This window comes from Tigriopus californicus, chromosome 9 (assembly GCF_007210705.1).
Source record: "Tigriopus californicus strain San Diego chromosome 9, Tcal_SD_v2.1, whole genome shotgun sequence".
Lineage (NCBI taxonomy): Eukaryota > Metazoa > Arthropoda > Copepoda > Harpacticoida > Harpacticidae > Tigriopus > Tigriopus californicus.
The window spans coordinates 9,536,063-9,562,764 of NC_081448.1; the positions used below are offsets into that span (position 1 = coordinate 9,536,063).

The 26,702-nt window shown below is 45.4% G+C and overlaps 3 protein-coding genes across 6 annotated transcripts in view; 2 read left to right on the top strand and 1 right to left on the bottom strand.

Moving 5' to 3' along the window:
- Positions 1-103: 103 nt before the first annotated feature.
- LOC131886278 (protein transport protein Sec24C-like) lies at positions 104-4,484 on the bottom strand. Of its 2 annotated transcripts, none has more exons than XM_059234562.1 (8): positions 2,979-4,484; positions 2,646-2,918; positions 2,302-2,568; positions 1,989-2,228; positions 1,536-1,926; positions 1,209-1,455; positions 904-1,135; positions 104-822 (listed from the first exon to the last, which is right to left on the bottom strand). In XM_059234562.1, the coding sequence occupies exons 1-8, from the start codon at positions 4,218-4,220 to the stop codon at positions 538-540; spliced, it is 3,177 nt and encodes a 1,058-aa protein (XP_059090545.1). In that variant the 5' UTR covers positions 4,221-4,484; the 3' UTR covers positions 104-537. The 2 variants fall into 2 exon arrangements, with proteins under 2 accessions (XP_059090545.1, XP_059090544.1); XM_059234561.1 differs by having other exon boundaries at positions 2,302-2,571.
- A 986-nt stretch (positions 4,485-5,470) lies between these two features.
- Positions 5,471-11,540, top strand: LOC131886280 (thimet oligopeptidase-like). 3 transcript variants are annotated; one of them, XM_059234564.1, is made up of 11 exons: positions 5,471-5,604; positions 6,789-7,077; positions 7,654-7,912; positions 8,344-8,513; positions 8,587-8,802; positions 9,801-9,917; positions 9,979-10,206; positions 10,277-10,414; positions 10,480-10,731; positions 10,871-11,128; positions 11,209-11,540. In XM_059234564.1, exons 2-11 carry the CDS (start codon positions 6,919-6,921, stop codon positions 11,407-11,409), a joined length of 1,998 nt encoding a protein of 665 aa, XP_059090547.1. In that variant the 5' UTR covers positions 5,471-5,604; positions 6,789-6,918; the 3' UTR covers positions 11,410-11,540. The 3 variants fall into 3 exon arrangements, with proteins under 3 accessions (XP_059090547.1, XP_059090546.1, XP_059090548.1); XM_059234563.1 differs by lacking the exon at positions 5,471-5,604 and adding an exon at positions 5,618-5,834; XM_059234565.1 differs by lacking the exon at positions 5,471-5,604 and adding an exon at positions 5,665-5,772.
- Positions 11,541-16,024: 4,484 nt separating this feature from the next.
- LOC131886285 (neuronal calcium sensor 2-like) overlaps positions 16,025-26,702 on the top strand; it is a 28,005-nt gene continuing 17,327 nt past the window's right edge. Inside the window, exon 1 of the mRNA XM_059234571.1 lies at positions 16,025-16,942. Coding sequence (XP_059090554.1) covers positions 16,620-16,942 — 323 coding nt within the window. The 5' untranslated portion in view covers positions 16,025-16,619. The remainder of the gene's footprint in view (positions 16,943-26,702) is intronic.

A 26,702-nucleotide genomic window follows, 5' to 3' on the forward strand; every position in this document is an offset into this window, starting at 1 on the left:
CTGGAAGTGGCCTTAAGAGGGAAAGATTTCTGCGCATTCATTGCGGTGTAAGGTTACTCGGAAATTCGTGGGAATGATACACAAGAAATAAGCGAGCCAGAAGTCGAATGTTGCTAGACTTATATTTCATGTATTTAAAGAACCAAATGACGTTTTCAAAGTCTCAAAAATACAAAATCGTTGTTGAATGGGAGAGGTGTCCAATACCCCTGGCCCAAAAAGCACGTTCATGTTTGTTAACGAAGGATATCCCTACTTTCATAAGACCCTGTCTGTTGTATTTACACGCCAAGTCACTACCTAAGGTTCTCTGTAGAAAACGCCGGTCAACATACTTGAGCCCCATTGGCTTTGTTCATGATTGGTGAAGTCTTAAATATATCTGAAAAAATAACATATAAATAGGCTCTAATGTATGCACAACTAAGGGGGGTAGCCAAGGAGTTGATTGGGTTTGGTGAAGAATTCTTGTATGTGGTCGTCGTGGTCTCTTGAAATGCGTTGTGAAGATGAATGTGTTGACCCCTACCCTCTGGATTAGCCAAGGAGGGCACGGATCTCCTTGTGCATGTGGCACAAGAAGTCCACGTAGCTGAAGCAGTTATCATTGCCACTCCGATCCTCGCAGAGATAATGGCGGAACAGGATGTCCAACTTCTCACGCTGACGAACCACCACCAATCGCATATGTCGGGATCGCTGGGATTGGATGGTCTCCACGATATCTTTCACTCGTTTCGAAAGAGGGTTGTTCCTTTCCTCGAGTTCACTTTGATCTAAATTGATTTGCTGAGGCAGAGATACGCCAAAGACCTCTTGTATCTAAATAAAAAGATATAAACAACATGTCAGGTCAGATAGTAGGGAGGAGAGAAACCTTGATATGGTTTTAATGGAACTCACCCAGACGGGATCTACGGACAGCCCAATATACATAAAAAGGAACAGCCCATTTTCGAGGAGATAGACACCATCGTCTCGGATTTTCTCTATCGAGCATCGGGTTTGATTGGGCAACCCAGTTTCACTTGGGCTCACGTCGTGAATGGCGAAGAGCCTTGGATAAAAATAAACCACAGTTGAGGCCACATCCATGCTTGATACAGCGTTCATCAAATAAGCTCGGTCATCACATCTAGGGGAGCGAGAAATTTGTATCAAACACTGAATTTGGTTCCCTCCAAGGACTTAAAAATGCTTATGCTCACCCAACGTCTGTCCCACCACTCAAGGCATCCGATTTAATGAGACAGTTTGTATACAATGGAAGCAGTTTCAGGCATTCAGGCAGGATGAGTTGACCCATTGACGAAGAAGTCGTACAGTTCTTTCGGTAGCAAGCCAAGATATTGGCACAATTCGAGATGAGCTGATCCTTGACGGCTTTAGGATTGGAATCCATTAGTCGACTGATAGATTGCTTGGCAATGAAATTGACCACCGTGTCTAGTTCACCTAAAAATAAAAACACGGGACATGATCCAGTTGATTAGGTTAAGGAATAGGCATCCCGCATCCGTCGTTCCAAGACTCACATGTTCGAAACACTTCAGCCATGTTGCTACCGCAGTTCAAGGACAGATTCAAGACTCGAAGTCTACGTTGGCCCGAACACGAAGTAAAAAGAATGGCTGCTTGAATGTAGACTCCATCTTCTTCTGTGAGTTTGTCGTCGTGTTTGATTTCACATGTCACGGCAGCATCACCATTGATGGCGGCCAATTCAGTATCTGTGGTGTTGGCCATGAAGAAACTCCCAAAGAAATCGACTGGCCTCACTCCCGTCGAGGTCCGAACTCTCATGATAGCATCGAAGGCGATCGGTCTTTTAAGGTTATATTCCAGATCCCGAAGAAAGCGTTCGCCGTCGATTTCGGGTAAGAAATAGGTGTACTTGAATACTTGACCTCCCGTCATTCGAGACACCTGAAACCAAATAGACGCTCGGAAAATAGGAACCTCGAGCGAATCAGACTATTTGATATGACCTGGCTGAGAGTGGCGACATCGATGTAGGCATTGTTGAACAGGAACAAGTCCACAGAGCATCCCACGGCCACGCATTCTTGTCCCACTTCGTTGTAGAACTTGGTTTGTGGAGTGAGAACGGTTTTCTCTTTCTCGGTTGCAAGTAACTTTCGATCATCGCGATTCTTCAATTTTCCTGGTGCCTCAGCCACAGGCAAGTTGTGATGGAATATGATCAACTTTCCGGCGGCATTGGCAGCCTTAGAAGAAAAAACATGATTACTCTGCTCCCCAAAATGATTGTATCAATGGACTGAAATCAAATCACCCTACCTTGAAAGCCTCTTTGCCGGCTTGAATGACAGGTCCGAGGACCGTTTCGGTTTCCCGAGTCTCGCCATACATGAGTGGGATCTGCTCCATGAGTGAATCGATCACTTGCTCCGAATCCTCCCATTTGACCATGAAACCCTCGACCAATGGGACAAACATGTCTTCGACGTCACCCACATTGAGCTGCTGGGGTTGGGAGAGTCCTTTGTTGATATTGTAGAAATGGATCTTCGAATCATACGTCATAAAGCCCACACGCGGTCGCTCCTGCTATCAAAAGATGTAAAATGACCTCGGGGTCAGGATGGCAACGAGCAGTTTAATACTTTCAAAAGATGGGTCACCTTATCACAATTCGTATCACTCGGAAGGTTGTGCAACATGCGCTTCATATTCCGGCAAATGAGTTGAACCACGCCCTCTTTCATCATGGGATAGGACACGTCAATGGCGAAGATGATTCCGGGGACGTTGGGCTCCTTGGAATCTCGGCAATAGTCCGTGGTGGCTAAACATTCGTAGGCACCCAAGCACAGTTCGGGTCTCTGGTAGTGATCCAGCCTCTGTCCATTGTGATCCAGGTGTTGGAAATATTCTTGGGGTACTTCAGTGGTGGCCTGCCGACAAGACGTTACGAATGAATGATACTAAGAAAGCATTGAATTATGTTATCCTACCTTGCAAAAGACGCATTGAAATCGTCGTCCTCCGTCGATGAATTGCATGAAGGGGCACATATAGGCCTTGCAACGGTGGCACCGGACTGGGCCCGTGGGACCAAAGTCGGACACGGGAGGCTCAATTTCACCCTCTTGCACGGGGGCGAAAGGGGCAATGACCAAACCGAATGGGACGCCGGTTTGTTTCATCATGTCCGTGGTGGCAGGCACGTTGTACATGGTCGACCGAATGAAGCGGGGACTGGCGTTGCCGAAATCGCGACAAATGAAGTCGGTTGTGACGAGGGGCGGCGTTTGACCTTTCTCACGGGTTTCGAAATAGCCTTTATTGTTATTTTGGTCTTCCTCCATTACGTGAATGGGCGACGGCATCTGATCCGGATCCAACGCGCGGCGCGGACTCTGAGCCCCAGGGTATTGAGGATTCATTTGATTCATACCAGGGCCCGGTGCTTGGCCTGGTCCCGGAGGTTGAGGCGGATAACCTCCATTTGCGGGCGCAGGCGGGTATCCGCCCATGCCAGGTGGCCCCTGGGGGGCCGGGGGATAACCCGGGCCGGGAGCAGGTGAAGCGGCTGGATAGCCCGAAGCGGGTCCAGATGGATGGGGTGGATACCCGCCGGGTCGAGGTGGGCCAGACATGCCGGGTGGGCCGGCGGGCGGTCCCATTCCATTCGGGGGCGGAGGGCCAAATTGGCCGCCGCTCATTTGGGGTCGAGGCGGACCACCGGGGGCGGCACCCATGGGACCCGGTTGAGAGGCTGGGTGGGGCGGACCGGAACCGTGTCGAGGTGGGCCAAACTGAGCACCATTGGGCATAACGGGCATACCCGGACGAGATGGCGGACCCATTTGACCAGGGGGGACACCGGGTCGGGCTGGCATGGGTCCACCCATGGATGAGGGTGGTGGTCCGGCCTGAGATCCGGGCGGTCCCGCCGGGCGATAGGGGGCAGGACCTCCACCCAAATTCGGCCCTCCGGCGGGCGCTGAGGCGGGTGGCAAACCCGGACGGTTCATCATGGGAGGTCCAGGGGGCGCAGGTCCCATCTGACCATTGGACATGGGCGGGAGAGCCGGACGCGCGGGTGGACCCATCTTACTCATCTGAGGTGGTCCCATGGGTCCAGCATTCATTCGGAGCGGACCCAGATTCGTGGGGGGCCCCGGTGGACGAGCCATAGTGTTGGGTGGCCCTTGAGGATATTGGGGCGGTCCATTGGGTTGTGGGGGCATCATGATCGTGCGGGCGAGCGGTCAAATCCGCCCTGGATCAATCGAGCGACGTTGGCGGGTCTGCCTTCCAGCCAATCTAGCTGACGACTGTGGGGCTGAAGGAATCAATCCGGAGCAGAACCGGCCAGGAACTCGGTGTTGGGCTGGCCCACGGGTTGGCTGAGAGTGGAAATACTGGAGGACGGAGGCTAGATTCCCAGACTTTGACGACTAACCTCAACTCACTACTTTTTCACTTTTCACTGGATCAAGTCCATGTGTACATTTCAGGCTAGCCAAAATCAAGGCTCAATTTAGAGTCAGATTTCTTGAAGACTACCCTGCCAAGATCAAGAGTCCGAGTCAGACCCCCCCCATGAGGAAAGTATGGCAATCTCGTCATCTCCAATTCAATATGTAGCCGGCATTCGCTCCTTCTTTTATTCACATAGGCGTACAAAAGGTAATAATGTCTCGGGTATCGACGAACACGGTCGTTAGCATGGTTCAAACCCGCAGTGATCTGGCCACAGTCTTGGCATCTGGCAGCCCTGATCCACATATTTCGGTCTGGTCTTGGGTTGCCCAGGCAATACACGACACAACGACTCAGCTGATGAGCTTGCTCGTCCACGTCATTCCTGTCAGCGTAGATTCAATGTGACCAAATTCATACACCATCAGGATCCCAACCGAAAGGTGGGATCGATGGGTTCAGGCCGAAAATCAACCATGAAGCTCCAATATGGGTATCATTAACCTGACGTGGGTTGTTAAGAACCAATTCTATTGACAACTAGTCCTAAATGCCGACGGTTGTTAAACCTCCTCTAATTTTGTTCTTGCGCCAATAGAAACTTTTGTCTAGTCTTGGAAATTACCACAAGCCTAATTTGACCCTGAGGCTGGGTCGCCCGCAGTTTTTGCCGCCATATTATTTGCTTTCGGCGATATTTACTGATTTGCGACGTCGAACCTTCCAGGTTTTTCTTTTCTTGGCCTTCACTAGAGTAGAAACGATGTTTATTAATGGTCATCCGTAGAGTCTGACCAGAATGCAACCAATTCCAAAAAAGGTAAATGTGGTGGTTTTCCAGGATCAACAGTTGTTTCCCTTCTTTGAAAAACAATTCGATCTATATCTCAGTCTTGAAATTCGGGCCACTAAGTTACCAACTCTATCTTAAAACGATTGATTTTTTCTCAACTAGAGCTCTGTCAGGCTTTTGGTATGCCATCCAAATGAAAAATCTTTATACCAGGGTGACTTTTACTTTGTCATTGAGCCATCCTGTAAACATTGACGATTCCCTGCTTTCGACTGACTTGAGGCTGTCTGCGCAAGAAAAGCGCAAGTCACACCTCGTCTCAGCTACGACGACTCACTCCATCCCACCATCCCGATCAGGTTTGTTGTTCATTTCATCATTTCTGGCATGTGCCTCATCTTGTTCTTCAACTAAGTCCTGCATCGTTTTCAACCATGTGGCACCCTGCTCATCATCCCCTTCGAAGGTTGATTCAGATTAACCGGCTTTGGCCGAATCGCGGATTAGCCACGGGTCCTGTTTCAAGTGTAAGGGTGACGTTCGAGAAGACACCTGAGTCACTGAAAGTAGACAACTCCGTCCTCTTAAGGTTAATAATTAATGGCTGATACGCTCAGAAGTTATGATGTGTCCGTATCATGTTTGTCTATAATAGGATCTGTTATTAGTAGGGTATGATTATTTGGCAGTTGAAACCATTTTCATATTGTTTACTTGTAAAGTGCATTGTATCAAAGTTAAGTTGCCTAAAGATTATGTAGCTGATCAAGAGCAGGTCGAAAATTTGAATTTTATGGATTGTTTACTAGATAACTTTGACCATATCTCCGGAGTTCCCTAAGCGTAGGTTTGGGCTCAAATTTGGTCAAGTTCATCTATTCAATAATATCTTGTGTTCGTATAAAGTACTTCTTTGGGATAAGATGAATGGTTTAGGAAATTTTGGCTTCCGTTCGCAGTCCACATCTCTAGAAGTCCGTGACCAAACCTAGTATGATTTGATGCTAGATAGGCCCCTCAAAAGATGCTTTAACGCAATATGGGAGTCAATGTTCCAGATTTGTTTCTCAAATCTGATATCATATTGACACTGTTTTGTCAAAAACCCAAATCCTAGAATTGCACCAGTAGCAGACGTGTATATTTTCATTTAATATTTCAGCTTTTTCAAACATGTTTTTAAGTCTCTCCCCTTCAAGTTTCCAAACAATTTTGAAGAGCCATTTGATAAGATGTCTCAGCATCTAAGGGCTATGTCTGGACTTGTGCAATGATCCTGCATCATTTTATTTTCATTATATCACATAACTCGTTTAGTAAAAGAGCCTTTTAAAAAAAGTCATTGGGTCTATTGCAATTTAGAAATCATAAATAAAGGTAGTTTTCCTACAAATGCCCAAAATTTAATTTCTTACACCCAATATGGCGTTTGATTTAACAAAAGCACATGCTCTGTGTTCTTCCTATCATCCCCCCCCCCCGGTTGACTTATAATCTTTCCAATGATTCTCTATTATCATTATCTCGTTGCTTTCGGTTTCAGAGCTCCACATTTTTCACCCCAAACGCCTCTCGCATCGATCCCCTGCAATTCACTCTTCCACCGGTCTTCCTCCTCTCACTTAACTATTCAATCCCGATCTCTGAGTTCCACGCGTTCCTTATCCACCAAGATGCAGCCCGAAGGACTTTTGTATGATTGGAACCTGAGCGACCTCACTCCGGATGAAGTGGCTCAGCGCGCCCAGAAGATCATTGAAGATGTCACTCGGGTTTATGACAAAGTCGGTGCCCTCAAACCCGAAGACATTTCCTTCGACAGTTGCATTAAGGTAGTCATTAAAGTTAACCATCGTCTTGCGTTATTCAGTTTAGGGAGGTTAGAGCTACTTTACTTTCGGTAACGTTGTTGAAGACGAGACATTACTATGGATTGTTGCGAAAATAACGGACCACCACCAGGTTCCAAGATGTTTGAATGTGCAATGATGAAACAAATGAAAGGTTGTTGTAATGGCACGTCAGCTCTCTTAGACAAAGATGGGGGAAAAGATATGTCTGTGAGAATGGGGCAGCAGAATAGATTTCCTGCTCATTACGCTCTGGAGGCCCAAAGTTGTTGCCAATGAGGTAAAACGAGCTTCTGGGACAAGGTTGAGCGACCTGATAAAGCTCCAGAATTTTACCTCTTGAAATTCAATTGGTATTCAAAAACGAGGTGGTCCAACAGTTTTCCATGGCTATGAATATGTTTCGGACTTCTTAAAAGCAAGTGCAAAAGGTATGGTCTAGAGTCAACCTGCCAAAATAACCGTATACCCTTGACAAGCAAGGGAAAAGAGGGGTTATTAATAATGACTCGGATGAGGTTGGATTTTTTGGACCTCATTTTATGATCTCTTTGATAGCCCTTAATCGATATTGAGTGCGTCCAATCGACGGAGGAAAATCCCATCGATTTCATCCAACACTCTGTGCCCAATAAGGCTTTGCGCGATGCCTCGTTGGAGGCCTCCAAGAAACTGCAACAACTCTCCGTTGAAATGTCCATGAGGAAGGACGTCTTTGAGAACATTTGTCTCTTCAAAGAGAAAGTGGGATTCGAAGGTCTCACGCATGAGCAAACACGCTTTGTGGATAAAGAGATCATTGATGGAAAGCGTAATGGTGAGTGAGCTCGTGGATTATGAGCCGCCAGGTCGTCCCGATATTAGTAGGCTTGACAGTTGTAGATTGTATATTTGTACTAGAAAATATCAGCTATTAGTATATTCTCCGTTTAGAAGTTCAGTGAATTTTGTGTTAGGAAGCAACTGTTGCACTGGATTCTAAAATTCAAGGGAGGCTCCCAAGAACTTTTCATTTACTCAAATTATATTTGCTCTTGTAAAAAGGTCTTATTTGGAAAGCATATTAGTGTCGCCGAAACTAATCGGAATTATCATGCTTCGATCAAATTAGTATGTCGAGCTACTTTGCTTCGAATAGGGTCTTTTGTATTTGCAACATTTAACCACCAATAATATGCTTGCCGAACAACTTTTGCGGTTAGTTTCTCTTCAATTCCCTTCACTTAGGTTCTTTTCCGCGGGTTGCAGGTCTTCATCTGGACGATGCTCAACGCGAAGAGATCAAGTCCTTAAAGAACAAGATATCCGATTTAGGGACCGACTTTAGATCCAATTTGAACGAGGACACCAGTTTTGTCGAGCTCACTGAGGCCGAATTGTCCGGTGTCCCCGAGGACCTCGTCAAGACTCTTGAAAAGGTAAGCCACTTCCACTTACAAATCACACAAATTACCCACAATCATATCAAGTTCTCTTCTGTCCAACATCTAGACTGAAAATGGGAAACTCAAGGTGACCATGCAATACCCGCACTTTTTCCCCGTGACCCGGCAATGCCACGTACCGGAAACTCGTCGACGGGTGGAGCAAGTCTACCTATCCCGGTGCCTCGAGGCCAACACCAAGATCCTAGAGCAGCTCATATCCCTTCGACATGAATTGGCGCAGAAACTGGGATATAAAAACCACGCTGCCTACGTTCAAGAGGTACTTGTGTCGAATTAGAGCCATCAAGGATGACGTCAAGAACGATGTTACCCAATTATTGACAGCAATTCAAGATTCTACTACTAGGACGAGACAAATAGGGAGTTGGTTGGCAGTTCCCAGGAATGTACTATGTATAGATGCTTTTTCTTACCCTCAGAAGACGAGAGAAAACAAATTGGATGGATATTTTTGTAGATAAAAGGCGTGTCTCCTTATCTGCAGAAGTCTGGCAAACATCTCGTTATCCGAGAAAGAAACAAAAGAAATTGAATTAGCTATCTTGGCCTTAAATAAGATAGCAACTTTTTACAATTCATTTCAAAATGTGCAAAAAATGAAGAGAAAAAAATGAACTCCCAATTTGGACTGATCCTGAGCAAAAATGCATTTATGATGACCTGCAAATGATGAAAAGGCCTTTTGCCACTTTTGATATTGTGTGCCCTTCATCAGAACAAAAAGAATGAAAAAGGACAAACAAAAGTCCTCGCTCGTTGTCTGAGTGAATTGAAGTTGACTTTCGTAACAATCCAGGTTCGAGAATTCATGGGAGTCGGTTCGGCTCTGAAGTTTTGAGAACTATGAAATCACTGACGAACTAACGATTTCATTAAACGAATTTCTTTCTTCTCTTTCATGACGTTTCCAAGTATACGTCTAAATAGGTAGATAAAGAGGATATATTTGTCGTTTTACTGGTGCTCAAGTAAACTGAAAAGTTTCATCTTCATATAAGAATGTATGATGTTGTTGCTCTTTAGTTGTGGCAGAATGAATGCAGATGGCCTTGACTAGGCAATTCAAATGCTGACGGCTAATTTTACTCTACTAAATTGGTTTAATTCAAGGTTAATACAACGCATTAAATTCTCATCAACCTTTCGAAACTCTTTTGTACAGAACAAGCAAATTTTCTTGCATACGTGATGCCTTGAAGTAAATTAAAGCAAGTCATTTCCTTGTACCATGCTCAATGAGATCTGTTCTTGTAATAGTTGAGGATGGCCAAAACACCGGAGACTGTGAAGAAGTTCAACGCCGATTTGTCCAAGAAGCTCCAACCGATTTGGAAAAAGGAACTGGAAGAGCTGCTCAAACTCAAAGAAGCAGACGTAAGTTGCTGACGAAAGTTCCGTGTTCAATGGAATGCATGATAACAGCTTAATTTAATAGGCTAAGAAGTACGGCTATGAGTTCAACGGGAAGTTGGACTTTTGGGACGCACGATATCTCATGACCCAAATTGAGGAGCAACGTTACTCTGTCGATCAAGAGAAGCTGAAGGAATACTTTCCTCTGGAGAAAGTCACCCATGGGCTCTTGGCTATCTATCAACAACTCTTGGGACTGAAGTTTTCAGAGTGTTCGGGAGTCAAATTGTGGCATCCAGATGTTACGCTGGTAAATACATAGAACATGGGGGCATGGGAAGGGTTAATCTTAAGTTTCTCATCATGCAGTTTAATTTTAGTTCAAAGTGCAAGATGCTGAGAGTCTCGACATTCTGGGATATTTCTTCCTCGATCTTCACCCGAGAGATGGAAAGTATGGACATGCAGCAGTGTTCAGTCTCCAACCTTCCTGCATTGACCCTAATGGCAAACGGCAGGTAAATAGCTATTTTTGCCCAACACCATCAACGCGGCTTAGATATATTTCCATTTTTCCTCCTAGCCCGGTGTGTGTGCCATGATGGCCAATTTCTCCAAATCCACCGCAGACAAGCCCTCTCTATTAAATCACGGAGAAGTCGTCACCTACTTCCACGAATTTGGTCACTTGATGCATGGCTTGTGCTCCCAAACCAGCACCACTCGATTCCAAGGTTTGCACGTGGAACGCGACTTTGTCGAAGCGCCTTCGCAAATGCTGGAGAATTGGTGTTGGCACGAGGAGCCACTTCAGATGATGTCGGGCCATTACAAAGTAAGTTGAACACCGTTGGGTTCCCATAAGTGCCAACGATGTCTCGTTGGGTGGAAGGAAAAGGGAGGCACAAACTGCATTGTGCATGCACTTATCAAAGCAAACCAAATTGCACAAATCTGTTTATTCATTCCCCAAGGACGGGTCTGCCATCCCTAAAGAGCTCTTGTCGAAACTCATTGACTCTCGATTAGCCAACGCCGGTGGGTTCAACTTGAGGCAAATCATCTTAAGCACATCTGATCAACGATTCCATACCGGTGGACAAGTGGACACCACGAAAACTTTTGCAGACACCTATAAGGAAATCATGGGGATTGATGTCATGTCTGGTACAAATATGCCGGCTTCTTGGGGTCATATGGTCGGCTACGATGCGCAATATTATGGTTACTTGGTAGGCTCTTGAGACTTTTCAAATTTTACTCGTGTACTTTCCCAAACTGGCTCCCTCATGCACCGGATATTTCTTTTCAGTGGTCTGAGGTCTTCAGTGTGGACATGTTCCAGACTCGGTTTGTTGCCGAGGGACTGATGAACCCAACCGTGGGAAAGGATTATCGTACCAAAATTTTGGAACAAGGTGGCTCCAAGGATGCTGCGGACTTGCTGAAAGAGTTCTTAGGACGGGAACCCAACGAAGAGGCCTTCCTCAGATCCAAAGGTTTGGGAAAATAAGTTTTTTACAATTTGTGGTGTGTATACCATAACATGGTACTTACGAGTACTAATTGTTTGGAAGTCAGTCACAAACCCTTTCGTGGACATATTTGTATCGATAAGGAATGATCAATAAAATTGACAATGAATTGGTGGTTCAACATAATGGCTCTTCTTCAACCGTCGCTCGAGACCTTTCGTTTCCTTCGTCTTTCGTCCAAACGAACGTGAATGTCCGTCCCTCTTTTCCTCTTGTTCATTCTCCTCCTCCTCCTCCTCCTCCTCCAAACTGAACTGAAACACAAAATGTGTTGCTGACGTCAACCGCCTCCTCCGTATCTACGGTATACCATAATCTGGACTTCAGTTAGGGACCGCAGAGATAGGGAGCTTCCTCAAGTGCTTCTGATTTTGGCTGTCAACATCAGAGGAAGCCTTGGGACATAACTCCATTTCCATGTGGAATGGTCAACTAACTCGAATCTCAAACAAGGCTCTTGGACAGGGTAGCTCTGTACAATAATACATACACAGGGGCTCGGCACAAGATTTCGTGAGCCACCAACACTAATCGAAAGAAAGTCGGCGAAAGTGGAACGCGGTTGATGATAAACATACATAGACAGTACCAGTGGTGCACAAGGCCTGGTTTCGAAAGTTCATATTGGATTTTTCTCAGAGCTAAACTAAGAGCATTTCTCTATGGCTATTGATGAAAATATACATACTATACGTGTAATGTAGTTGAAATCCAAATCATAATGTCCCTGTGTAAAGGTTACTTCTAGATGCCCAAGGCCTTGTCAGTTTCACAAATATTCTGGTATTTGGTGGGGTATCCGATCCATTCTTAGATTTGGTACTAATCAAAGCTCTTCAATGCGGAAAAGAGATCTTTTACATACTATACCTGCGCGCACATAGGCTGTTTTTACACAGTATCACCGGTTACCCAATTTACACTACAGAAAAAGAGTTTCAGAGTTCTCAAATGTAAAAGGTAGAAATCGCCTTGATTTCGTCCACATCGCGACGTTAACAAACGTATGCATACGACGCTTTTTATCATCAACCAAGATACCATTTACCTCTTATTGGAAGGTCTCGCTGCTTAAGTACAGTGATCTGCCCTTTCATTCATAGACAGGTATGCAATATTGAGTTATCTCATTGAACCTGGAAATAAAAAAAGTTCTTGCCTTAATGTTCCGCAAATAAGCTTCCTGCTAGCAAAGATGGACATAAGATCTTGGAATGAAAAAACCAACAAGGTTGATAATATGATCTTTTTAGGCTTTTTAGACTTTCTTAGGTTGTCCAAACGTTGATCACACTATCCTATCTCCAAGTTTTCACGAAATAGAACCCATTTGTGAACTGTTGACATTTTTTACAACTGTCCGCATTTTGACACTTACCATTTTAATTACAGTTACTTTTGTTTGTGGAATAAAATTGAAAAGAAGCGTAAATATTGTTCAAGAGTTATAGGCTAAAGATATTGATCTTTGATGTTATTCTTTTGATTGCTACCACACTTGTGACATACAAAACGACATTTTAATGAAAGTACTGAAATCTAAATTCAAACCAATTCTACGCTTCTCCTACCAAAATTGAGCGCTCTTGTTTGCACTTGTTTTGACCAGTAATCTAAAATAATATGTTTGTAACTTTTTCTTCCAAAATGAAAATCCTGAAAAAAAATCGCTAAAAATTTCTTATGAAGTTGTATAGTGAAACAAAACTTGTGCTTCGACATCTTTTATTATTATCCGGTCATTAATCAAGAGTGACGAATAAATAGCATAACTCGTTAAGTTAACGATGCCCACCTATGCCAGTTAGGTTTTTACCCTCGTATTGGCACATGTGAAGAAAGGCTTTCCCGGAATTGATTTGATCCAAGGGTCCGATAAGCATGTGGAAATATGAAGCGCCAAGATAAGGCAGTTCTATGGAAGCTCCAGTTGGTTTTGTTTGCCCCACAAATTGAGATCAAATCGAAGGTTTGCGAGTGATTATGTGTTCTACAACGTTTGTCATATAGAGAATGTGAGCCCAGCAAGTGTGGTTTGGATCTTGGTTTGCGCGTTTCGTATTGTATTTATGGGTTGTTGCAGTAGCAAACGACATCTTTCCCGTGAGGATATCGAATTCCTTCAGGCTCATACCAGGTAAAGGAGATGAAATACCTTCAACTCGGAATTTTTCTCAACAGGGCCCGTTTCGAGCTTGTGGGTTTGATGAAGCATGAAAATGTCAAAACTTGCAGCCTTTTTGGTAGGTACGACGAGGACACTATTCGTGAATGGCACGAGGGATTTCTCCAGGACTGCCCCACTGGAAAACTCTATCCCAAGACTTTCATTGCCATGTACGAGATGTTCTTTCCCGCCGGCGACGCCAGGGCATTCTGCAAAAATGTGTTCAGGTAGGCTGCTGATGAAAATGCATGAAATTCTTGTTCCCAGCAATTGGGACGGATTGACCAACCAAGCTAGAAATTCACCCACCACCACATGGCAGATCTAAATTCGGAGTGGTTAGCGTAATTTCATTTTGACTCTCGTCTTGCTCCGAATTAGGGTACTCAAACGCCTTTTGGGAAGCAATTTCAAGTTCTTAATTTGTAGCTCCCAACCCGTTCTTCATTGCAGAACCTTCGATAAGGATTGCAGTGGTTTTATTGACTTTCGAGAGTTCCTCATGGCCATCGATGTAACCAGCTGTGGATCCCCCGAGGAACGATTACAATGGGCTTTCAGGTGAGTGGGCCCTTTTAATGAAGCTTCAAGAATAGTTTTAACTTGACTTGACCAGCTGCAAGCCCATTTCTACTCTGCTCTCATGCATATTGTTGGTTGTCAAAATGGTTTGATTAATGATATCTTTTTTCCAAGTATCTACTACCCATTGCGAAACCAGCGAGTTGGAAAATTGGCTTCATACATTTTCAATTTTATGAGTGAGTCTGCAAGCTTCTTCTTGTAGGGGCCCACCATTTCAGATCTTGAGAGCTACACGTACCGCTCATTACAAAGCTAGAACTGACTGACCACGTGTCTTCCGCCCATTTCAGCTACTACCCCATCTATGCCCCTCCACGAAAACATGTGCAAGAACTCTTAGTCCTGTCTTAAATTGGTCGACGATTCATTGTAGGAGCCTCACTAACACGGCAGCCACTAAAAGATCCATTTTGTTGATGATAGATTTAGATTTGCTAGACGATAGACAGGCATGCATTTTCGACCATTTACCGTAAGAACAAGACGTAAAATGAAAAGGACTGGCATGCAACATCTACGAGGGTCTCACCAAGAAAGCGTCCCTACGATTTGAGAAGAATCAGGGACCATAACTTGTACATGGCCTCCACGATTTTCCAGTACGACCCAAGAAACGATCCCCTCCCTGGCCTGACATTATGCGAGTAGGTACGACACGTACCCGCTAGGCTAAAGAACCCAGAAAAGCAGAACCCTCCATAGGCAGCAGTACTTTTAGTTTAACAAGTGTGGAGTACGAGGACGAAAGGAGAGGACAGCACAGGGGGTCGAGGTGGGTCTTACACCAACCTCTTCAGAGTGACGCATGTGGCACGACGGCATCTTGGCGCCTTGTATTTGGCCTTCGAGACGACTCCTTCCCAAAAGCCGTTCTGATGATTATGCGTCTGCTAGCGAATGGCCTGCATGCTCATAACCAACCCCACGGTCGCCGCCGTCGTTCCCGCCGCCCCCATTGACCCACAAGGAACGAAGGGTATTCACTTCTTTTCTTGAGACGGGTGCTCGAGGTGAGGGAGCCCGAAGACTCTAGGCTTAAATGCAAGGACCAGTGGTCGAGGAGCGAGAGATTGGGCACGGAAGAAGGTTCTGCTTCTTGTACAAGTAATGGTACTCCTTGGCCTAGACCATTGGTTGGGCTGGATCAGGGAGAGGGTGGTTAGAAGGGAAGGAATGTCGTAGCATCTCACGTCCCAATCAAGAGGCGCTTTTTGGCGCTCCTTCCTCACGGCCCACCTCGTGCTTCTCATGCACGCAGTCTCCCTCACATGCTTTAAACAAGAAGTCTGACCTGGCCAAGGAGCATGGGCGCAATGGAAGAGCGAACCCGCCCGCCATTGCGCCGCAAGACGTGCCCATGTGGTTGCTAGATGGTCTGTGGTGTTCTCTTCCACGTCTTCTCCTACTTGAAAATTGGATGCTCCATGCTATCCATACATATTGTGCTGGGGTGAGGAAGAAAATGGGCTTTGGAAGCGCCGGAGCGCCGGGATGGTGGGATGGACGAAAAGAGAAGCTGAAGAGAAGCTTCTGACTTGCACTCAGGGCCGCGAAGGGCCGCGAAGGGCCACGAAGGGCCACGAACGGGCCCTAACCGAACCGGGACGTTTTCTAGAGACATACACACACATGGGGTCGTTATTCGGTCATTCTTTTTCCTCTGAGCCCGAGACTGAATGCGGAATTGTACGTGGCCCACGTTGGATGTCCGTAATACTCCTTTGGCGCGTTCGTTGGCAGAGCGACATGGAGAGGAACCTTTTTCCTCGGCTCGCACGAGCTTTGCCATGGAGTTCCATTAGATGGTGAGCGCAATCCGCACAGACCGGACTGGTTGCGGGAAACGCGGGTAGTGCATGCATTTTTGCGCTTCAATTCGCGGTGGTGTGAACGAGAAACAGACGCCGACCAGCGAGCCACGGCCATCCCTCCGTCCGTTCGTCCGTTCCTCTGATGATCTGTTCCAGCCTAAAGAACGAAGCCGGGAAGAGGAGGAAGAGAAGGAGGAGGAGTAGGAGTAGGAGAGGTTGTAAATGCTACATGGAGTGCTAGTCAAGTTTGAAATCGGCAGCTCTAGTTGAGATTCGGAGACCTTGGGACACGCCGCGTTTTGTGAGCTGTTCATTTATTTTCTCAGTGTGGTTCTCGGTTGTGTGCAGATTTGATTTGGCAAGTCAGAGTTTTAGTGAGGATCGAACGAGCCCCTGTGACAACCTCCTGGAGTCCGCATCTCGTTCATTCAAGTCTGTAGTGAGTCTGTCAGTCTCTAAAAGCCGGTTCGGTGGGTGTGCCAGCGCTTCTTGTAAAGGGGCTGTAGTGAGGGTTTTGTTCGTCTGCTGACCTGTCCGCCTCATTGATCCTAGTGATCAGGCCTAATTATTCACTGCTCCACAACCTAACCGTGGTCCTCGTCGAGAATTACCTCTTTGGAAGAAGATGGGTTGCATCAAGAGTAAACAGGGTCTTTCGCAAGAGGATCTGGAGTTTCTCCGTGCACACACTCGCTACGACGAGAACACCATTAAAGAGTGGTACAAGGGTTTCAAACAGGACTGTCCCAATGGCCGACTGACACCCGTGAAGTTTGTGGACATGTACAAGATGTTCTTTCCCTCGGGCAATGCCGAACAGTTCTGTGACCACGTGTTCCGCACCTTCGACACCGACAAAAACGGCTACATTGACTTCAAAGAGTTCTTGCTAGCTATCGATGTCACCAGTGCAGGCACTGCCGAAGAAAAGCTCAAATGGGCCTTCAGGTAGGCATGATTTCTGATGGGCACCTAAGTAATTAAGAGCCCCAGTGTCCAACCCACGGCAATGCTTGATGTCGTGTTTGTACTTTCAAGTTACCTACTAGTAGATGAGGAGGCATTCATTGCCTGTTGACTCTGGCTCCCCACGCCTCTTCTTTGTCGAGGAAGGAGGCTGTTTTAGTGTAGAGCGAATTTCTCTACCCAAGGGTCGTTTTCCCCAGCCTTGAGGTTTTACAATTGTTTGCCCGTCATGTCAATATTGACTTGGTTTGGAGCTGAAGATTGATCTCCTTCGTCAGGGACACCCAGCCAAGCTTTATCATTGGTTTTTAAGGACTTAACATCGTATCGAAACGAACATGGAGATAGATAGTTCATTGCATGGTGCAAATCGTTTGCTTGCTCCCGTTTGACTTTTTTGCCTTGATGCTCACTCATGTTTGTTGACGTTCGATCTTTTCAAAGATGATATCTTGTCATCATAGCTAATCATATTAATCAGAACCATGAAGCGACGAAATTAATCGCCTTAGCTTTAAGGTCGAAATTTTCGGGAATTAATCGGGATCTTCTTCATTTGGGTTCTACGAAACACGCTGAGCCTTCGTTAAATCTCTTCCCTCTCCTCCTGAGGATTCATCGAATGAATCCCTTCAAGCGATAAAAGCATTTCTCCCTCTCCCTCTCTGCCTGTCTCTTTCGCTTTGCTTCGCTTTTCTGTTTGGAAATCTCTGAAGGTGATTGCGATCCCGCCAAGTTCAAAGACATTCCATTCCTCATGGAAATCTATTTTGTGACCGACTGGGATCTTGATTTGTCGTTTTCCCGGGAGTCGTCTTAAAATCATCCTCGAAGCTAGAGATGAGTTCCCATCTACTTCTTAATTCCTGCATCACCATTCCCCGCCCCTCTTCCCCCTTCCCCCAACCATTAAGGGTTTGCCATAGAGAGAAATGGAGGAGGAAGAATAGCTACCATGTACTAGATACATACATTGAAGCCAACAACTAATTGAATCTGAAGATGAGGCAATCGGAATCACAATTCATAGATACGGTTACACCCCGGCAGATGCAGAAATGTGATAGCCTTTTGCCAACTATACCTGGATGTATATGGACTAATTGAAGCCAAGCATTCTCATTTATCTCAAAGACATCCTCGGAAAGTCTGTAATAATGGTATGATGTCTCTGGTGCCTACCCACCTTGGGAGTATGCTCGATTCCAAATCCGGTTTATGATGTTGCCACTTGCATCCGAAACACTTTATCTCCGGCAACATGAATGATTGGAACATTTGAGGGTGGTGTGCAACCTTGACCAAAGACACACAATAACGTCAAGCATGCATCGTATTACATTTGAAAGAGGCTTCTTGGCCAATGCAGGAGATGACGATAAGGCAAGGAAAAAGCTCTTGGGAAAAGCCGGCTTATAATGCCCGAGATTGTCTGTTACACTTGTTCTTGGACCAAATGGTGGCACACATTCCTGGCAAACATATTCTTACACGACATGAACCACCTGTTCAAAGCGATTACATTGAACATGCTGAATTGAACAAGTAATGGAAGAAGAAATAGACGACGATGATTTTCAGAGAACAAGTGCCCATTCTTGCCATTCTCTCCTCATCCTCGCCTTCTTCCTAAGCGGCAGAATCTCCATCGCCTCCATGCCTCCCAAATCCAATCATGCCACTAGCAGCACCCTTGCAGCCATTCCTTCTGCCACCTCCTCCGCTCCTCAGAGTGGGTTTCGTGGCCGGGTATGTATCTCTTGAGTGCCAATGTACCCAAAGATTGGCCAGTTCAAATCATTGTTATGACCTGGCAACTAAATGCGAGGTCCATTCGAGTGCATGCTATGTAGTAGTCCGAGACAGCTTCGAAGAGACGGAGGGGGCAAGTTTGCATCGTCAACCGGTTCTTTTCGGCCTGAAACGACACCCCCAAAGACAAGAAGGCAGGCTGTAGAGCTGTAGAAGGCAGTTGGTCGGCGGGCCAGACTTTGGGGCTCACTGTGGAATGCAGACTCCTCAATTCTCAAGAACCCGAATCCAGACGGCTCACTTGAATCTCCACGAAGGGCTACACATGATCTACCTGAGTACACACGAAGGAGCCCTCTGTCTAGTTACACATTCGTAAATGCGAGTGAACTTACCTACAGCATACCGGTTCTAGGTTGGTGATGGAGCCACCTGGTCAGCCTCGCAATCCCCTCGCTCAGCTGACGTCGGAGGATGCCATTTTTGGTTGCGAGTAGTTCTAAGAATCTTGGCAAAGCTAGCTTATTTGGCTTCTTCTTTCATGTCAGCCCTCAAAATTTCGACTTCATTCGAGATCATATGCCAAGCCGACGACAGTGTCACGAGGAACACACTCTTTAAGAGGATAATGATGGTACCTCACGCTAGGCGAGCACATTCAGGGGAAGGATCTGCTGTATATAAGTATATGCAAGTTCCTGGCTGCCACTTGAAAAAAACACCGAATGGGATGCTTCCGGGGCTGTTGGCACATTTTGCATTTAAAATGGGAAAGAGGACGCCAATTGGGCCAACAGGGGAGTCAGAAGAGGAGCGGGATGAAGAGGAGGAAGGAGAGGGGGGAGGGTTTGTTTTATCTGATTATGTTTCTGCATGTCACAAAGAGCATGGCAATTTACATTGAACCCGAGTTGAGACGGGCGGAAGTGACTCTTAATGGTGCAAATTTTCCAAGAGAGAGAGAGAGAGAGGGAAGGAGGAGAAGGATCGAGGAGCTTGTTCTAGAATTTGGCCAAATCCTTCCTCTGTTCCTCTGTCTCTCGAGTAGTGAACAGGGTCATAGTGTGCCTGACACATCAAATTGTTCTCCCGAGCGTCGTTGTTGTTACTGTTGGCATTGCTTGGCTCCTTGCAAATCCTTAACCATGATGTGGTTGTTTTTTCCTGTTCTGAGAAGTCAGGAAATCAATTCTTGTACCACGTGATCGTGTGTCCTGTCGCCTCCAAATTGCACCATTGACATTCAGTCCTCCACCGCTGCTTCTATTGCTGCTGCTAATACTACTACTACCACTACTAGTAGTGCTACTATGATGCAGAAGAGAACACAAGGGCCTCGGAATACAATCAAGTGGCCAGAGGGGCCTGGATCTCGTTTCATTAATGTCGAAGATGTTTGTGTAAACCCACTGCCCACTGAAAGCTCCCTTTTCGATGAGCAATCAACTTACTTGGTTTGTTTCGATCGAGGTGAGGCGAAAGAGGAAATGTCTCCTCGATCCTGTATCTTGACACTAGGATCGTATTGGTCATAGGGGACAGTCGCCATTCGCCCCCAAAAAGATGTTTTTCTTCCCTCCTTCAATTCAGTCATGTTTTCAGGATTTTGGTGCTCTTGGCTGCACTTTCATTTCAAAGTATTGACCTAAGACGAATTCTGTTTTTGAGTCAATCATTCAAATTCGATCTCGACAACTTCTAGCGGTGAGAAAAGCAAATTGGTGTACGTCCTTTTTTTCAACTCGTAAAGTAATTGACGTCATAATGACCGTCACCGCGAATACTTTTCTCAGGCGGCAGTGGCAAGGATTTGTACCTTGTCAACATCTGAGCGAGTTACAACGGATCACATTTTCCAAGTCTTGAACCACTTTGGCCAAGAAGATTCGACTTCAAGAATACGACCATGCCGCCTCTACCCGCAGTTTTCGAGATATTTATGCCGGCACGGAAGGCTCATTGGTGAGGTATTATCAACCCTTTTGGTCTTTCAAGCGACTAGAACCTAGACGCAATACCGTGGGGCGTTCTGAAACAAAAAGAATGTCATCAAATACTCTAAAGCACTAAAGTAACGGCTAATCAGATTCAAGGTCAATAGGTGTGATTCAAAACAACAAGTGGCAGCCCTGAGGCGTTCGCTTTTCTGTCGATTCATGTTCACAAACTTTGATATCAAGTTACAAAATCCTTCAGCTTGAGCAAAACTCTGGTTCTTCTCGTAAACTGGACATCTTTTTGAGATCAAAGTCAACAATATTTCTGCCTTGCGGACATCATACTGGAGAATTGCCATTCTTCAACCAACTAAAGCTTGGTCCTGGTTAATAAAAGAGCCCCTACTAATGGACTCTGGCTCACCATATGACTCCCAATTGGTCGCAGGCAATTTTCGTATTTATTTCCTTGTGGTTAATGCGAGGTGGGGCAGGATCAGCCTTTTTCAAATCAAAACCTCATTTTCCCCCTCCGCCCCCTTTTTCCATTAACACACAACCTACAGGGTCGCGCTAAAATGCTGTTTGCAGTTGGGTCTGCTACTCGAGAATTAGAATTGGGGACGCGTTCTATTTCTTTTAACCACACATGAACATGAATCAACGGATTTTACCACGAGATTTATCGCTGCAATTCAAATTCCACGCCCATGTTTTTAATTGGAATTTTATTTTATTGAAAAAAAAAAACCAACAGCTTGTATTTCAACCGACGTCGACGTTGTCCTTTCCAGAACAAGACTTAGAGAGAAAGGCATTTGAAGTAAGGAGTATATTTCTGCCTATGCCGTGTTAAAGAGATGACTAACGGGTTTTTGAGGTGAATTTTATTGGACTTCCACAGTTGCATTCCAAGAAGATGGAAACAGCACACCGAATTTGTTCCCAGCCCTGTATATTTAGGGATCGCTTTATAGACGCATAAATCAACAAGCATCCTGCGAACTGACAGTCAAATATCCTACCATCAAAATCCAGCCTTTCAAGTCCTGGCACGCATTTATTGCATTACTGTATATATATGATATGATTGAAGTTTTACCACTGTTTGCCGTACAAGATCAATGAAAGGTCACGAACGACACGTATGTTTGAGGTGGTCAGCCCCAGTTCACTGTGCGGTTCTCCATTCATTATCTAGGTCAGTGCAAGTTTTTGTATGGTTTACCGTTGGTTTTAGGACATTTTGACACCTGCACTTGAACGGATTCGAAATCTTCGGTAACTGGCCTCATCCTTCACAAGTTGTTGCTGTTTCACTCGTGATCTTCCCATGTTGTGCTTTACGTTTCGGTGAAAAAGTATGCTTGACGTCAGTGAGCTTTGGGAAATGATTGATCCATTCAGGAACGGAATCAAATCTATTTTTATCGCTGACACTGTTTTGAACTTAGGGTGAAGAGTAATTGGGGGAAACAACTTTTTCGTACTCCGTTTGGTTTCAGCGTGTGAGCTTGAAACGTTCTTTTCATGACGGCTGTGGTTTTTTATTTCTGTTTCCAAATATCGTCAAGGTACATACGTACGAGTACCTCGTAGGCTGAAAACCGAAATGAATTGCAATAACGTGGTCAAGGTCAAAATTACTGCCCATACAACCAATAGACCAAAAGAAAAGCATACAGTATGACGAAGTTGATTTGCAAACGTCCAACCATTCGTGCACTGCTCTTTTCCCCTTACTTCGTAGATTCTTGGCTTCGAAGTCTTCAATGACTGAAAACTCAATACAATTGAAGATAAAGGGGTGCCTTCCAAGCAGATGATTTTCGGATTGACGTCAAGTTCGTGAAATGTGTCCCTTTCACTCGATTTCAAAACCAACCAAGTTGTGTGACCCAAACAGGTTCTTCTCAGAAACCTGTTTGATTGCTAATGTTCCTAGCTTACTAGAAGCCACCGCTTTGCCTTGGCCACTGATTGGATTCGTGCCAAACCATCAGAGTCAGTTAGCTATCTCTGTCATTCTTGCCTCGATTCGAGTTCCCGAGATTGGTTGTATGTTTGGCGGGTGGTTGTCAGGCTGTCTAATATTCACTCGACGATGATCAAAGGCTACACCACGACCGATCTGCTTTCCTTTTTCTTCACACTTTGACCAAGAAGCGCTTGGTTGTGACTTGTTGTTTGAGTGGCCAAGAAGGCGGATGTACGGTACAGCAGCCTTTTTCTTCACACTTTGACCAAGAAGCGCTTGGTTGTGACTTGTTGTTTGAGTGGCCAAGATGAGTGGAAAAACTCCTCCAAAGTGGAGGAGACATGTTTTACTCCAGAATAGTCGTTGGTGCCAATTCTTGAAGTTGTTCTGACAAGGTGGACATCCTGAAGATATTGGTAATAAAGCAAGCAGGTTAGTTAGTGTGCCCTTAAGCAACGGTTGGAACATAGATTGGGCATTCAGCCAAGAAGCTGTTAGTACAAACGAGATTCTCCCCCCTCATTCTCATGCTCAACCCAACCGACTCAACCACCATCATGTGTACGACCGACTCAACTGAAGGTAGGGGAAGGTATTTTGAATGGGTCAGGCAACCTTTTTTGCACCTCGATGAATGCAGTTTCATCAAAACTGATTGAGCCTCGTAAGATCATATCAGGAAAATGATATTCCTCGATGGGTTATCGACTGGATCACGAAACCAAACCGGGTCTAGAGTTAAGTGAAGTTGGTTTTCTCAGGTTCATTGAAACTTGGCGGGCTGCAGTACAACATATTGGACAACCCACCTTCACACAAATTGTTGTCTGCCTCAGTTTTCCGTACCTTAAGAAATGGAAGGGGAAAGAGACATTTCCGCTCCATTTGAGCCCAGGGATCTTCGGCGAGCAAAAAGCCTTCTAACCGTCTTCATTGCGGTCAATTTTTGAGCATCTCCGGAGCCCTGCCTTGACTTCTCTCGGGCCAAGTCCTTCGTCGAGGTCAGCTTGATACGTTCCTGCATGGATGATTCTTTGAAGTTGTGCGTGATTTCTTTCCCCTTTCCTCTTTTGGTCTCTGTTTCACTCACTCGCCGTCATCTTGGTCATCTTGTCGTCCTCTTTGGTCTTTCAATCTCATTCGCAACGCTAGGGAATGTACGGTGCACTCACTCACTGTACTGGTAGAGATGCCTGATTGTTTTTGCTCGGTGGTGTTTGTAGTTAAGGAGGTTTTGGGAGACCCTCAAATCAATCCATCTCCATCTTCTTCTTTAAAGAAGCAAGTATGCTTCAGTAACCCACTAATCAAGCCCAGGATGAGGGTTAGGCTTGACAGCTTTTTATAACGCAACACATGCGAACTATCGTCGTCTGTGCAGTAAGTTAGAGGACATGCTCGAAAGGAGGCAAACTTTTTAGATTTCTCGGCAGTACTTTTTCGCGTCCAATTAAAGTCGATCCAACTATTAGATAATGATTGATGTTGAGTTGAAAGGATCATGGGCAATGGTCTAAGCGAAGAGGAGAGATTTCATCTCGGCCAACGTCCGAAGGCAAAATTCATGGCCTATAGGGTGAACGTCCAGGAGAGTGGGAGGAGGCATTCAACCACTCACTCGATTGCCGCCAACCAAAACTCTTACGTCATGGGTCTAAAATCAAGAAAAATTAGAAGCCAAGAATAGTACAGGGTGCTTTAGAAGGAACGGACATCCAGCATTCTCGTGTCATTGTACGATTCACAAAGATGTAGCCAACTCAAAAATGCATCAGGGACCAATTCTTACACACTGCAAGTCCAATGGACACTGTTATTATGTATGATATTTTATGACATATTGTAATTCCTAATTTGATTTATCAGAATCTTGAGAATTATAAGTTCGAGTCTCGAGTTCTTCTAAATCAAGACCATTGAACGGAAAGTGCACTTGATTTGAGTTTTCAAGATGGTTATTTGCCAATCATAAGTCACGAAGCACACCATTACGTCTTTCCGGATTTGTTTCTTTTGAACTACCCTGTAAAGGTAGGCCAACAGATTGGTGCCTCCGTGGGAGATAAATGGAGCAAGTTCGAGAAAGTTCAGAACAACCAACCTCTTTCTAACCACTTTCCACAGCATGCACACTTAAATGAATGGACAAAAGAAAGGCTTGAGGAAAATCATCGGGGAGTACAATCCACGCGCTAGTACTCGCACACAATCATTCCCTACTACGTACATACTATATAGGTATTGTAGAGTATGAACGTACGTAGGAGTATCAGGTTGAAGTACCAGCCGACACTCATGGCGACCCTCCATCCAGTCTTACCCAGCACTTTGCAAACTTGTCTGTGCCAGAGTAATGGATATCAGAATTACTTGAGAATTTCATTGTTGAAACCCTTGCTGCTCGTGTCGGACGACACGAGACGAGAATGGATGGAGGTGCAGTACCTCAACATCATTTTCTACCTCGCTATAAAATATACAGTGCGTACGTATATACTGTAGATATCTTGCATATCATCCGGGTGCTGAGGCGGCAAGCACGTCGTCCGTTTTGCAGTTCGAGCTCTTGTTCTGAAAATATTTCGAACATCCTTACTTTCTCCTGGTGGTAGAATGATTTATGAGCCTTTAATCTAAACGGCCTTTCCTCCAATGGGCACTAGCTTGGCAGCGTCTGCGTGCTAAAAAGTTGGCCAATATTTACCCGCGGAATCTTAAGCTTGAAATAACCATACTTAATCTTTTAGCTCACTACCTACATTCACATATCATGCAGATCCTGGTCTGTCTGTCCATTCACCGTCAGCTTTTGGGTTCGGGGCTGGTGAGTTCTTAGTCTTAGTCTTCTATCTAGTATCTGTAGGTATATACATAAGTGTATGTATGCAGTTGGAATGGGCTTCTTCTCCCTTTGGAGCTCGTCCTATCGTTCGGCCCACTTTTTCTTTTCCCTCCCTCGAAGTTGCCTACAAGTCGGCCCCTTCTCCTTTTCCTTTCCTCCTTCATTCTTCTCGCATTTTGAGAGTGGAGCGAGTGGAGCGAATTCGGCAGACTTATCACGGACACAGAGAAGGAAGGAGAGTGAGAGAGAGGAACCCGCCGAAAAGTTCCAAAGGCCCAACAGCTACAGTTCCTCTATCTAGGGGGCGAGCATGTTGTGCCTTCGTTTGTTCCTCCCCTGGTCATATCATGGAACTGCCGAAGAGACGCGCCCTCCCTCTACGTACGTAGGTCTTGAGAGGAGCTCCTTCTTCAGGACATATACGTATAGTATGTATTCGAGGGCCTTCTTCTTCGTCTTGTTCTTGGTCTGGTTCGAGTTGCTGCCCAAGCACGTGGATGGTGGTGGTGGTGCGGGTGGCGGTGAAGGAGGCTGCTGTTTATGGAGGCTGTTACGTTCAGCGTCATGTTAGGGCCTTCTTCTTGGTCTTCTTGAAACTCTTACGAGAGCGAAGGAGAACCAGCTGACTTGGGAAGAGTCTTTTAGCCTGAACTATTTTATGGCCAAATTGGCCTTTTATAAGAGAAGGCTGCCATTGCGTGAAGGAAGGGAGAAAAATAACGGACACCCGAGTCGAAGGAAATGAAACGAACTGTATTCATTCTAAACGACTGTGAGTGTCTTCATAATACTTGAGAATATCATCATTATCCTCATCATTGTAACAAGAAGAGTAGCTGGGTTTAATGGCATGCTTCGTCGACAATGCTAACAAAGGTCCTGTAGTACATTCATTGGAAGGAACAATGACATCCGAGAGAAACTAATGGATCCCCTCAAAATGACAGCTCGGGCTGCGTAATGATTGCTCGAGTTCTAGATCCCTTGAAATATGAAAGCTTCATTGATTAATGACGCCACTTGCCTTGTTCTTGAGACTGCTTGGTTCCAGAGCCCAAGAAACTGTTGTTTGGAATGGGAGAGACTTGTCTCAAAATAATTGACTTTATCCCGAGATCTCGTGGCCACATGGAGCACTCGAAACTTGAGGAAATGCTTCTCGGGCGTACTATTTGGATGCTTTGATCTCGCCTCTGTCAAGTCCTCTTTTCGATCCTTGACGGAATGAGGTGG